This window comes from Emydura macquarii, unplaced genomic scaffold, assembly GCF_026122565.2.
Source record: "Emydura macquarii macquarii isolate MOO-44397 ecotype Brisbane River unplaced genomic scaffold, CSIRO-AGI_Emac_v2 contig_1644, whole genome shotgun sequence".
In the NCBI taxonomy this organism is placed as follows: domain Eukaryota; kingdom Metazoa; phylum Chordata; order Testudines; family Chelidae; genus Emydura; species Emydura macquarii.
Genome location: NW_027131781.1, coordinates 22,684,483 through 22,698,821, shown reverse-complemented (window position 1 = coordinate 22,698,821; position 14,339 = coordinate 22,684,483). Strand labels below are relative to the sequence as shown.

The 14,339-nt window shown below is 44.5% G+C and overlaps 1 protein-coding gene across 1 annotated transcript in view; it reads left to right on the top strand.

The window, feature by feature from the left end:
- The first annotated feature begins 10,279 nt into the window (after window positions 1-10,279).
- Window positions 10,280-14,339, top strand: part of PRTG (protogenin) — a 117,130-nt gene continuing 113,070 nt past the window's right edge. Inside the window, exons 1-2 of the mRNA XM_067556134.1 lie at window positions 10,280-11,050; window positions 13,479-13,781. Of these exons, the coding sequence (XP_067412235.1) occupies window positions 10,996-11,050; window positions 13,479-13,781 (358 nt within the window). The 5' untranslated portion in view covers window positions 10,280-10,995. The remainder of the gene's footprint in view (window positions 11,051-13,478; window positions 13,782-14,339) is intronic.

Here is a 14,339-nt window from a genome sequence, read left to right as displayed (position 1 = left end):
AGCCACGTAGGTTCCAGTTCAGCAAAGCACTCAGGCACATGCTTAAGTCCATCCCTATTCAGCAGAGCACTTGAGACTTGATCCTGTGATATGCTGAGCACCCCCAGTTCCCATTGGAGAGTTGATGATGCTCAGTACAGTGCAGGATCAAGCTATTAGGATCACATTTTAAAAGGTATGTAGGCGCCTAAAGGTGCAGGTAGGCATCTAAATACCTCATAAAATCTGGCCCTTAGAGTTTGAGGCAAAGCCAACTGAAGTCAACAGAAAACTCTCATTTACTGTGGATTTTGAATGATCCCTTTAAGCATGTGCCTAAGTCCCAGCATATGCTTAAGTGCTTTGCTGAACTAGGCCTTAGAGCCACCGTATGTACATGAAGGATCAGAGTGGGGGGGAGATATAGTTAGGAAGAATGTAAATTTGCAGGGATATTTTGCTCTTTCTTGCAGCAATAGCCATGTGATTAGACAGAAATATCAACAAGACCTGATGATTTGCAGTCAAGGGCCCTAAAGAAAGTATCAGAGGAAATAGCAGAGCCAGTGGCTATAATTTTTGTTTTTAAACACAAATCACCAAGAGCCGCAGCCAAGCAAGAGAGAAATGCAAACATACTTGCAAATCTCCAAAAAGCAAGTCCCAAGAACTAATCACCAATTATTTTCAACACAGTTTAAAGTATTAGGACCCTGGACCCTCATCCTTCTCCCATTGAAGTCAATGGCACAGCTCCTATTCATTTTAGTGGGAGCAAGAGCCCACCCACATTCTGTAAACTTTTAGCGGCTAGCTTGATGAGCAACATGAGACTGAACATTACTGACTGCACAAATCAGAGGCAAGTTTAGGGGAGAATATCATGCAGGATACCAAATGAGGGAACCATTTTGTCACAAAGAATTGTACCTATTCCCTGAGTTAAACATTTCTGTGGGTTTATAGCCATATGAAATCTGTGCTACTGTCCTTTTGTTAAGGCATTGTGGCTTTACTGTATAGGAAGACTCCCTGGGGAGAGAGTTAATTAGCATGCCAAAGGGCCTGGCTCTAAGTTGTGTTTGCCCAAATACCCGTGGAAGGAGAGAATATCCTTTGAAAAGGTAACAAAGATGGTAACTGTATGCAGGTTCAAAGAAGCTATTTGAAATGGAACAAATGTTCTTTGAAATGACCAAACATGCAGAAGGAAAGTAAAAGTCTGTATACCAGGTCATAATGGAGCTAATCAAATATTCAGTAAATCCGGGAATACAATTGGAATTGGGCAATGAGTTTGCATGAAAAACAAGGTAATAGCTAAACATGCTTATGATGCCTCAATATCTTAAACCACTCAAAATAAGAATTATAAAGAAGAAAGGGGTCCCTGAGAAAAAGGCCAGTGACACCCTACTGTGAGCAAAGGGAATATAACTGTCTTGATAGCTTCCAGGAGAAGCGTGTGTAGATTTTAAGAACTCAGGGGACTGTGGTGGCAGATCCTCAACTGATGTAAATTTCCATAATTCCCCTGAAGTTAAGAGTTTTGACAATTTACACCAGGTGAGAATCAGCTCCAAGAAAACAAGAGCCTGCTTCTTACACTTAAACCCTGAGAAAGCAAGTTTAATGCTTTTATTTATTTGTGTGTTTTCTTATCTATTAACTTATAGTATTTTGCTAAAAGGCTACCCATGCTGGAATTGACTGTTTTGGGATATGAACACAAAGAAACCAGGAGACAAACTAGTCTGACCCTTCATGAACAAAAAAGAAAACAGGTGGGTTTAATTGACACACAGATATACACAGAGGCTCAGGAAAGGCAGTAGTCTCTGCCATTAGATGTGCTGTAGCTCATAGATGGGGGGTCTGTGCTGAGATGGAGTGAGTTCTCAGCCTTGGGGGTGCCAGAATGTGGTTAGGGAACAGTAGTGCTAAGGCTGACCTGGTAGTAGTAGTAGTAGTAGATGAATTAATCAGGATTGTGCAGTATGATGCTGTTGTAATAAAAACAAATGCCCTTCTGGGGTGCATACAGAATGGTATCACTTGGGCAAGGCTAGAGAGGTACTTCTTTAAATATAACCTCTTTGACCTAATCTGTTAAATTCTGGGCATTTTGGTACAGAAGGACACTGATAAACTAGAGGGCTCAACAATTATAAAATGATTAGTGGGCACATTGGTTAAGAAGAGAGGAAGGGAAGTCGAATTGTACTGTTCTGAAAATAGACAGCAAGGAGATATACCAACTGTCTATTAACAGATGCTATAATAAATGATGGGCTTTTCAGAATGTGTTCAGGATTTAACAGACATGCTGCATGTTTGTTGTAAATTGTCTTTGTATTATTTTTTTGGTCAGGTGTCCACAGGCTTTAGTCATGTTAATGAAAGGTTGCTGTTGGTTTGCTCTCAAAGGGTGAGACCCTAATACAGATATGTAGTGTGCTAAAATAAAATCTCATTCTTAATTTCTAAATCATTCATAACTTACATTACATTTAATCTCTCAAGTAAAAACTTCACATTGGCAATAACAAGAAGGGAGAGTGTAACATTGTTTTCAGAACAATAACAAAGTATTGTTATCAGTTTGGCAAAACCTTGTTATGGGTTGAGTTAAAACCGCATTGAAATGGGAAGGTGGAAACTCACCCTTCAATTAACTTAACTGTAAGCATAAGCCCCACTTAAGACAAATAAGATGTGTGTGAACCCAACCCAGAATTTTCTGGCTGACTATTGTTTTGGGTAGGAACATGGGGGAAGAGAAATCTCATAGAAACTGAGGTCAGAAAAGAACAGAAGGAGGGTATGTCTATACTACAAAATTAAATTGACTTACATTAGGTTGTCCTACAGCCACTGCAATAATTAAATCAGCTCTTTGTGTCCACGCTATCCTCTTTCTGTCCGCGGTACACATCCTCATCAGGAGTGCTTGCATCGACTGAAGTGGGGCACTTACAGCTGGAGCCCTGCTGCTGCGGGGCTCCAGCTCAGGCTGTCAAAGGCGGCTACAGGTGATGTCAGCAACGCAGTGTCTACATCGAGCTAAGCACTACACCTCTCACGGAGGTGGAGTTGTTAGGTCAGCATTGTGGGTGAATTAAATTGGCAGGAGGAATATTGTAAGATGCCTAACTCTGGGCAGAGTTGACCTAAATTTGTGGTGTAGACCAGGTCTGAGTAAGAGAGCCAGCCCGAAAAAGTAGCAAAAAGCCTGTGGCTGATCCTGGAAGTAAACTGGGGAGAGGTTTTTGGGTCAAAGAGGCAAACTGAAAAGTGTGTTCTTGGTGCTATGAACAAAATTAATTGTTTCCTGCTATGTGATTCCCTCGGTGTTCAGAGACACAGGACTTTGTACATTTTTTGTAAATAAACAAAACTGCATCAAATAAATACCCAATTACCATCAGTTTAACACCCACTAGGCCCCAAACTTTGACTAGCCACTTGGGTCAAAAAGGGACAACAGTACAGTAGTAAGAACAGATGACCCAGTTTATGGAAAGCCAGCCCACTGGAAGAGCTCAAACACTCCTTTCATGTCTATTCTTTGGGAGGGTTTTTTTTCCCTTGATTGATTTTTTTTATACCATCATCCATTAGCATGTAATTTCTGGTTTCAGGGATTGAATTAATTAGGCAATCAAGAAACATCTACACTGCAGGGGACACAGTTGCTCAACTATCATTTGAAAGTGGGTGGCTATTTTGGGGCTGACCCAACACCGATTTTAGACAATAGGAATCTTTCCATTTGATTCAAGTGGGATATCGATTGGGGCCCTAGTTAATGAAACCCCGTACTGAATTTACTGTTTTTATTATTTATTTCTATTGTGGTATTGCTTAGGAGCCCCAGTCATGGAGAGTCTGTGCTAGATACTGTACACAATAAAAAACAGTCCCCAACCCAAAGAGCTTTCAATCAGATTGGACAGAAAATTGGCTAAAATGTAGTTCTACACATTTTTTCCATTATCCGACGCTTTTGATTAAAGAATGCTGAACAGAAAAGTCACTGAAGGTACCTGGGATAGCTATCATTCTGTACATGCTACATTCATGATGGGGATGAGAGAAATTATCAATAAATAGTGAGAGAAATGTGTTGGTGACAGAAGAATTTCTGGTAGATGAGACTACAATGCTGGGGTTCTTGTGAAACGTGTAGCATGTGGATTTCCTCCATATCAGTTACTAACTTTCAAGATTTTCTTTAAAAAGTCTGTTTGAGGATGCTGCTAAGATGTATTCAAAATTGGAGTAACTGCTTGTTCATAGGTTTCCACAAATATAGTCTGAATGATAGCTTGTGAGGGGCTTCTTCAAGACCCTGAAATAAACATATTAACTGATGGACTCATCTCTTTGAAGGGGGCATAGCCCATAAATACAGAAATCTTCCAAACAAGAAAACTTTGGAAGACCTACTCATCTAAAGTACACAAGAACTGTAATATGGACACCCCCTGTTCCATGTGAGAAATCTTCAAAGAGGGGCCAGCCTTCCTCTACATTAAAAATGATGAAGTGAAACCACCTCTAAAGGATGTGGAAAGGCAATCACTATAAGCAATCTGAACTGCTGGAAAGGGGTCAGCCCTCCCCTTAAGGCAATCTGAAGTCTTTGAAGAGTTAACACTCCCCCATCAATGTGAGGTCTTTGACATGATGGCACACCACACACAGGTTGACTGATTTCAGGTAGGTACAGGAGAGAAGGTCTATAAGCCTAATCTAGAGTGTGCTTAACAGCATGGCATAAAATAAAAGGGGGTTTATATGGAACGAAACCTGAGAAGCTCAACCCCAACTCCCTTTGATTCCTGAAGAATAGACAGTGGTTGACTGTGGTTTTATTTTTTTTAATCTTGCTATTTAAAAAAACAAAACAAAAAACATCCAGTACTGCATCAGATTAAAATGGCTCAAGATTATTTCTCATTACATGGACATCATCAGAAACTGATGACAAAATACAGCCAGATTGATAGATGGTAATAATAGGAACAGTTTATTAGACAGTTATACTTATCAGCCTTGTTCACTGGCAAATACTGGGTACTTCTAGTCTTGTAATTATTTAATCACTATTAGTTGCAATAATGTAACTGGACCGTAGTAGAATTCAGTGGATCTAAATTTCTCTGCTTCCATCAGATCTGCCATGCCAATATCTTACTTCTCAAAGAAACAGGAAATGGCTACCAGTGATCCAAAGATGAAGGGTCCCATGGGTTTAAAGCATGGACACTTTTCATTTAGAAATCTGAGATACATTGTTCCTGATTTATTTTTGTAATATTATTACTTTAATATATAATATAAAATGACTTTAAATTAAGTTCTATAAATGATTTCACAACTCAATACCTCAAGATAAAATACATTTGCACATGCCTAATATATATTTCTCTTGGGCTTTGCATGACATAACATTTGCAAAAATATTACATTTTAAATAATTGTCCATATTCTAACTATTTGGATGCTTTTGTTGTTCTGTGCAGTTGCTCTGCAGAACTTCTTCTATCACTCTGCTTTCATCTTATCAGGTCCACAGCATTCCTGCTGCACCATGCTGCACTGCCATATGCACAAGAGGATGGAGAGGAGTCATTAACTGCTTATCAGGATGAAGGGGGGGGACTTCAAATATAAATTATAACCCCCAAATATATATATTTAAGCATGTGTACATAAATGTATACACACACTTTAAAACATTAGTTGTCAAGAGAAAATAAATTATTGGGAGGAAAAAAGACTTAGGAATCTAAATCAGTAGCCTGATTTTTTAAAAGTACTGAGCACACAGCAGCGTCCACTGAAGTCACATTCAGGGCAGAGAGTAGAGTGTCAGTGACACATTCATGACAACTTGTGTTGCTAAACAGATAGGGTACTGCATTTTGTAGCAGCTAGAGTTTTTAGCTAGAGTTTGAGTGTAGTTTTTTTGTTCCTAGATGTGGTGAGTTACAATAATAATGCTTGGAAATCACATACATGTGGATCACCCTGGCCAGATCTAAATCTAAGAGGACTGGTGCAATTTTTCTGTCAGTCGTCAGTGGAAATGGGCATTTGCTATAAGAGCACAAGAATATTTGTTGTTTTAAACAATATTGCTTGTATAGAGCAATATAGAGCACTAACAAATTATTCCTCTTCCTATTAGCAACTACTTATTCAGTTTGAATAAGGGACATAAAACGGTCAGGGAACTTAACAAGTAGCAGAATTCTAAGGATAAGCTTAAAAATAAAATAAGGTATTTCAACTTTAAAAATATTGGATCAAATTAATCCCTGTTATTCTACTAACAACTGCTTAATCTGCAGTGCAGCTCTAAAAAGTGACTGTCAAAATGCCATAGTTGGTTTCTACATTATTGTTCCATAGTGATTTCCATATCAAAAGTGAGCTGTGTACAAATTGAAACAAAAATAGTTTTTTTTCTAACTGCCAGTCCTGCAAATTCAACCTAAAATCTGAGAGTCGATCTGGATCTGGATTCTTCTGCTCACCCCTCATCACCCGTAATATTGTCCCAATTTACACATGTAACCCCATTGTCTTTTCTGGGTTTGCAGAGGCATAGCAATTTGAAATTTAGTAAACAATTTTGTTTGATGATGCAGCACAAGGAACACAGCCCAGCTGATGGTCGCTTGGCTGTGTCAGCTGTGCAGTGCTAGCAGGAACAAAAAGCAGTTAAAACTTGCTTGACACTAAAGTCAGCAGCTATGACAATGAATACAAACAGAGGGCAGATCTGCTGAGTAAGAAGATGCCTTTTTACATAGTAACTTTTGAGAATAGAACTGTGCTCTAAACAAACAAAACTCCCATGGAAAATGATAGAGACCACATTTTCCAAAGTCTCTGTTCACTTCTGAGCATGCACAGACTCTGAGCTGTGTGCTTTTGTAGGCATGTGTGTACAAAGTTGGGACTGGACATTTGTGCGTCTTGGAATTTGCAGGCATACAAACTGAGAATGTGTTAAATTATGTGCACCAGTTAGGAGGGGCTGGGGTGTGTGTGCTGACCCTATCCCACAAGGTTTTAGCACTTGCTCAAAGTTCCAAAGGCTCTGGAGTGGGAGGCATGACCTGACCACTTTTGAGCAGGAGTCCCATGCTACCTCAGTACAGCTGCTATTAGAGTGTCCTTCCAGCTGTGTGGTAGCAATGGCACTAAAATTGGACAGGTGGCAGAGCAGCTGGGCCAAATTTCAGTGAGTGGTGTTGCAGACGGGCACATGGGGTTGCAACATTACTCAAATTTGACATGGCTGCTCCTCTGTCCAGATAGAGGAATGGTCAGGCCAAATGGTGATGTGACCTAGTGCATGGGTAGTCTATTCCTGTGCAGCAGCACACAGAGGAGTCCACTTGGAATGCAACTGCTGGTGGCACCAGCTCATGCACTGTCTGGGTAAGAGATAGGGGAGCATCCCTGAAGGAGGATGGTGGGGAATGAGAGGGATCCAGAATTCCCTCTGCCCCGGCAAAGAAATGTCTGAATTGGTGCCACTGGTGTGCACACTTTGATTTATCATGAACTCTTTTGAAAATTTAGTACTGAGGGTTTAGCCTGAGCAAAGAATTCAGATCACATGTATGGAGAGAAATTACAAGTCAAGAGGAATTTAAAACGTCCAGTGATAAATACACTGTAACTTTATAACATTGTGTATAGAAACTGCTAGTAAAGTATAGCTATGGTAACAAAATTCTCAAATTATATATTCAGGTTGCACTTCAACAAGTCACAGAGTCCCACTCACATATCATCTATAAGCTTAATTATATCCCAATGGGATATAACAAAAGGGAAAACTCATACTTGCAGGGGGGAAATCACTCCGTTACACTAAATGGTCATCAGACTGTGGTTTTGATACTAGTACTCTTGGAATGAGGCTGTAGTAAACCTCCTATTTGTATGCTGCTGCAGACTCACTTTCCATGTGCTAACCCAAAATACAGTCTCTCACTGCACATAGCAAAAACAATTTTCAGAATGAACACAGACATGCGATTCGTTTCTCTGTCAAGAGACAACAGTTCACTAGAGTACATCTATATTTCCAGCAGCATATAGAGTGTAGACATTGCATGCCCAGCTAGTATGGGTATATATGGCACTGTGGAGGCACTGCTTACACACATAGAATAGAGTAGGGTGCTCTGCACACCTGAACCTTATGGTAAATACCCTATGCATCTATATGCGCACCAAGGCAGTGCCTCCCACACCTATATTGCTGTTTTTAGCAATGTCATGTCCTGTTGCTGGAGCCTTTTGCTGCAAACTCCCCACTGCTGGCATCTGTCACTGCCACATGTAACTACACAACACACTTACAAGTATAGATGCAGTCTGCCTTTCACTGCAGCAGCTAGCTACACATACCCTACACACCACTGCAAGTATAGAGAAGGTCCAGGATGCTCATCAGGGCTTCCATCCTCCTTGTGGCCACCGGCTGAGCATTTACAAGGCACATCTCTGAGTAGGCTCTTTGGGGACTCTTGCATCTACCACCCTGCCCAGAAGGCTCATCCCCAGTCTCAGCCCTGAGCTTTAGGCAGCTCAGCCTTATTAAGCTCCTGAGTCTGAATGATCAGAATAGTCTTGTCAGCCTCTGACGAACTAAAATAGATTTATCAGGCCCCACTCTAATAATCCAAAATACGCTTGGGTGGGGGCAAACAAGCCCTAAAAGGCTTGTGGGGATGGGATGGCCCTCAATGAAGCAACAGTGGGCCCTCAAAAAACCTAAAGTTTGTGTGTGGACAGGGTAGCCTCTGATGAGCCTGCTAAAGCATGTGTTTGTGTGGGTTCCTCAGTGACCCTAAGGCTTGTGGGGCTTTATGCACTCTGATGCACCTCCTAAGGTTCAGAGGGTGTGTGGAGGTGGCCACAAAGAAGTCTAATGCTCATGGAGTCTGTGTATTAGCATAGAGGGGTGCCGCAACAAAGACCCTCCTCAGGCTAGGGCAGAAAGCCGGGACAAATGCACCTTCTGTGGTTTGCTAGGCATTCCTCCCTCCTGCTGACCTCAGGAAGTCTTTAGGAAGGGGGAATTGGATGAGATCTGGGGGGCATTGTCTTCTCCCTGGATCTCCTGAAGTCCACAGGAAGCTCCCAGTCTCGTGCAAGCCTCAGGAGACTCAGCAGGTTTATCACACCCTCCCCTCCCCACAAACCCTCCAATGGAAAAATATCTCCTTTCCCCATGGACAAGCCTTCCTGGCAATTGTTTCCATTTTGACATCTATCTCTAAAAGACAAAGGGCTCAGAGACTTACTGTTTTGCTTGTTTTTAATTAATGCTTGGTCTCCAGCAGCTATTTCGTGCCCTGTACTAAGTTTGCCAAGCCCAACTATCCACAGTGACATTCCAAATTCAGAAGTTAATAACACTGGAAATTACACCTTTATTAGCTCATCTTTGGTCCTGGGCACCACCCCCCACTGTGCTAGGGGAGTCCAGTAAACTGGATTTTCTCTCTCTCTTTTCTGTTCCTTACTCCCATCCCTCCTTAACTAGTGGCATAATAAAAACATCTTGTTTGATTCTGGTAATTACCTAATTTTTTAGGGTGTCATGATTCAGGAACCTCATATCTAATGCACTTCAAGTTTTGCAGAAAAACTGAACTTTAGCCCTAGGCCTGACCTACTAGTTTTGATGCTAATATGACATTTGTATGAGGGAGGGAACAACACTGGGCTTATTATAATTAGTGCTTAGAGTGCTTTTCATCTGATCTCAAAGTGCTTTACCAAGGTGGGAAGCGTCATTATCCTCATTTTACAAGTAACATACTCTGTCCTGAAACTTAAACTGTGGAATGAAATGACTACTGCTACCCAGAAAGCTAGATTCTGTGTAAAGATAACATGGTTCAAACTGGTTTAAAAACTGTTGTTCATCGTGTTTCCTTTCCTTTGCTCGCTTGATAACGATGAAAACCTCAGATCCATGAAGGTTAATCGCATTATTAAGGAAGAATGACTAAGATGTTATGAGGTAAAAATGGCTTCATTTCTTTTTTTTTTTAAACCAGCCCTTCATAAACAACTGGTGGGGACCAACATGCCCTCTCCCCCCGTGTTCAAATGAATACGGGGAGCGGAGCAGCGGGTCACGGGGAGTGAGATGTTGTTCTTGTCCTCCCAGGTTTTTGAAACACGCACAAGGTTAAAATAGGAGGAGGAGAAAATCCATCAGCACTAGAAGGGGCGAGACTTTAAAAGCTGCCTTAAAAACTAAGCCGGCGCTGAGGGAAGGGAGAGGCGTGGGTCAGGTCTGCCTCGCTCCTCCGGCCCTGGAGCCCCTCTGGGAGCGGGGCACTGGCAGGAAAGAAAAAGCCGAAGCTCACGCCTCGCCTTCCCCACACAAGCGGCCCCCGGGGACCCTGGCATCGCGGCAGGGCTCAGCTCGGTGCCCCTCGCAGGAGACAGCCGAGCCTGCGCAGCTTTTCTCGGCCGGCCGGCCAGGCGCTGAGTCCGGACTGCGGCGGGCACGTGAGCCACTCACAGGCTCTGACCGACCGCGGCGGCCAGGCAGGGCAACGCGCAAGCCTGCCCCCAGGTGCATTGTCCAGCGCCAGAGAGCCCCGCTGTCCCTCCGCCCAGCTCTTCCCTCAGGGTCCCTCTTGCCCCTCCCCCCACGGCCCTGCCCCGCGCCCCTCGCCCAGGCCAATGGAGACTAGAGGCAGAAAGTAGAGCCGGGAGGGACAGCCGCGCACTCAGGGACGGGAGCCTCTGCTCCGTCCATCCCCTTTCTCCTCCCCTCGTCCATTGATCAGGGGCTCTCTCCGTTTGCACTGTGTCCGTGCGCCGGCCGGGGCTCGGCCACGGGGAAAGAGTCCCCGGCAGTGGGAAGGCGAGCGAGGAGGGTCGGACCCGGGCTAGTCTCAGCGTGAGGCGCCAGCCAGGAGAGGCGAGGGCGGTGGGAGCATGCCAGGGAGAGCCCGCTAAATGGCGCCGGTTCCCCCTCGGATGCTGCTCTGGGCGCTGATCCTGCCCATCCCAGGTGAGTCCGGGCCGGGCTGCCCCGGCCGCCAACTTTACTTTGCAGCGGCTCGTGCATCTCCGCAGCGGCCGGCGACGGGCAGCCCGGGCCGGGGACCTGCCCTGGCGCCGAGCCCGGGCGACGGGCAGCCCGCGGGCGTTGGTGCGGAGAGCAGGGACGCTGGGCGCGGGGACACGGGACCCCCCGCCCCGCGCCGCTCTCCCCACCCGGCAGCTGCTCCTAATGGCCGCGACGCTGCTGTCCAGCCTCCCCCTCCCGTCCATTGTCCCCTGTAGCCGCCGGCAGGGGCAGGGAGCCCGCATGGAGAGCAGGGTTTCCTCGCTGGCCAGGAGCCCGAGGGAGAGGGGAGGGCGGCTGCCGCACGGACCTTCCGCGGCCCGGGCATCTCGCGTGGGCAGGGCTCCCAGGGAGCGGGACTGGGCGCTCTCCCCTGCAGCCCCATCCATTGTCCCCCCTCCAGCCCCGTGCAGGGAGAGAGCGGCGGGGCGGTTCGGCTGTCCAGGGCTCCCCGGCTCCTGTCGGGGGGAGGAATCCCGCGTGGGGGGCGGAGGCTTTCCCTGGCCCGGTGCTCTGTGCAGCCGGGAGGGCTGGGGCTGCAGCCGCCGCCGCACGTGGTGTTATTTATATTGTTCTGTCGGTCGGTGCCTGTGCCGGAGCCCAGCTCTGCCCCGCTTCCAGCCGGGCGCCGGGAAAGTTGCAGAGCCTGAGCAGCGGCCGTTTGCTCCAGTGCAGCCAGTTACCTGCGGCGTGAAGGGGGCCCAGGCCTGAGATGGGCAGGGGGTGGGGGCGGGGAGAGGGGGATGGAGCGGTGGGAAATATCTTTGGGCAAGGCTGAGAGTGAATTCGGGAGGATATGATGCCATTAGAAGCCGCCGCCAGTTGAATCCTTTCACTGGCCCAGGGGCATTTTCATTCACTGCATCTGGCTTAGAGACCGTCCTGCACCTTCTTTTTTAATTGCAAATGTCTGGCTTTCACTTTCTCAGCTCCGATCTTTGTTAGCATGAGAAAGGGATCAAAGGCGGATCTGTGATTGGAGTCACAACAAGAAAGCAGGGTGCCGGCGTAATCTGCATAGCCCGGGAGCTGCTATGAAAGGAGCAGCCAGGAGCTCTCAGATGTGCGGATCCTGGGCACATTGCATGATTGGAGGGTTCCTGGACGAGAAATCAATTGCCCGGGAGTTTCTGTCCTAATCAAGAGTTTCCCATTCAGTGGGGATCCATACGGGTCCCCTCTAAAAGTCTCTCAGCAGAAAAAACCGATTTTTTAAAAAAGCCCCTCGCCCTTATCAGTGGAAGAGGGGAATCGGGATGGGTTTGGGATGACTCTTCGGGGACTTTTCGCTACTCACCAACTTCCTTATCTCGATTTAAGCATGTGTTAGCGGTGGGGGTGTGTGGGGGAAACCTGGTTTCCTCTGCGGCGGCTCTTCTAACGAAATGTGTATTGGTTAATTAACTCCCCACCCCCATTAGACAGTAAGCGATCAATTACTCACGCGTTTTTGGAACAGTTGGCCATACACACAAGTTGAAATAAAGGTTTGCTAATTCCCCCCTTTCCTCCCCCGCTGTGTACCAGGGGCAAGAGTTACCAACTCTGGAAAGTTGCATTGTTTGTTTGTATTAAATACCTCTGCTGAACTGCAGAAATTAAGCAAATTGGTCGGGTCCCCTGGCAGCAGAATGAAATTTTACCTCCTCCAAAACAGAAGTATGAAAAACCACCAACTTAATTAATCACAAAAGGTGATAAACGTTTCTCCTGTGGGAAAAAGGTGCAGAGGGTCCAGACACCTCTAGGGACATGGGAACAAACCCTGTAGCTCACAAAGGCAGAGTTTTGCTAATGCTTTCTTGTAAAATCAGACTTTTATGACTTACCCTGTTCAAGATCTTTTTGACAAGCTTGTAAAATTAACAAACAGTGTGTGCTCCCTGATTCCCCTAAAGATGATGCTAAAACTTTACCAAAAGCTCCACATCTGTATCAGGGTTAGTTTATTACTCTGTTTGCAAAAACTTGTGCCTAGATTGTTGGGAAGCAGGGAAAAGAGATTGATGGGAAAGAGAATGTTTATTTGAATATTCAAATTTCAATTTTTTATGCTGAATCTTGGTTATGATTTAAATATTTAAAACTCTATTCCTGCTTTCTCATTAATATAATAGCATATATTTCCTATTTTCAAATTAATATTTGTATAGTTATTTGGGGCCTGATCCCTTTCCTTCCACTGAAGTCAATGGACCAACTTTCTTTGGGTTCTGTGGGAGTAGAACTTGGGACTGGCAGCCACAGATATAATTATCACACCAGTACACTTGTGGTATGCTTTGCAAGATTGATTTTACATATAATGTAGCTATGTTTAGGATGCTTGAATACCTGTTCTTATAGGCAAAAACTATTTTCTTTCTTTCAGGATTATGGTGCTTTAGTGAGCTGTTTTTTGTAAAAGAGCCACAGGATGTGAGCGTCACAAGGAAGGACCCAGTGGTTTTAGATTGCCAGGCACATGGTGAAGTTCCCATTACGATCACGTGGCTGAAAAATGGAGTGAAAGTTTCTGAAAATGAACGGATCTACACATTATCCAATGGCTCTTTATACATCAGTGAGGTGGAAGGAAAGAGAGGAGAACCATCTGATGAAGGATTTTACCAGTGTCTAGCACTGAACAAATATGGGGCCATTCTCAGTCAAAAAGGTCATCTTACGCTAGCAAGTAAGTTCTAGCACTTGAATCTCTTGTTTATTACAGATACATGTAGTTACCACCTTATTAACCTGTTTCTATATTTGTGGCTACACAACCCTTAAGACAACACAACCTAGTATTGTTCTATGTACAAGAGAGATTAAATAGATATTACCAGAAATAAAGCAAACAAACAAACAATGGATTTAATTTCTGTAAAATCTCTGTTTTTTATAATGTGTGAGATTATGGGCCAGATCCTTCCCTGTAACTCCATTGAAGCCATTGGAATGACAACAGGAGTTAATCTGACTCCCTCTATTTGTGGCATTTCCCTTTGGTCCTCTGTTTTCGCTTGACCTGCCTTGTGCATTGACATTCTATAAAATAGACTGGGGGTATCAAGTTATCACGTTCTGTTTCAAACCGTTTTGAAGAATTGTTTTACAAACACTACAGTTGTAGCATTAGAAGTGTTGTCTACAAGTAAGTGAAATGTTTAAAAAAAATTGTAAGACAGACTTTAAATTGTTGACCAGTTCTTAAGATGTCACAGGCTGGCGCAGAACCATAATGCATGTAGCT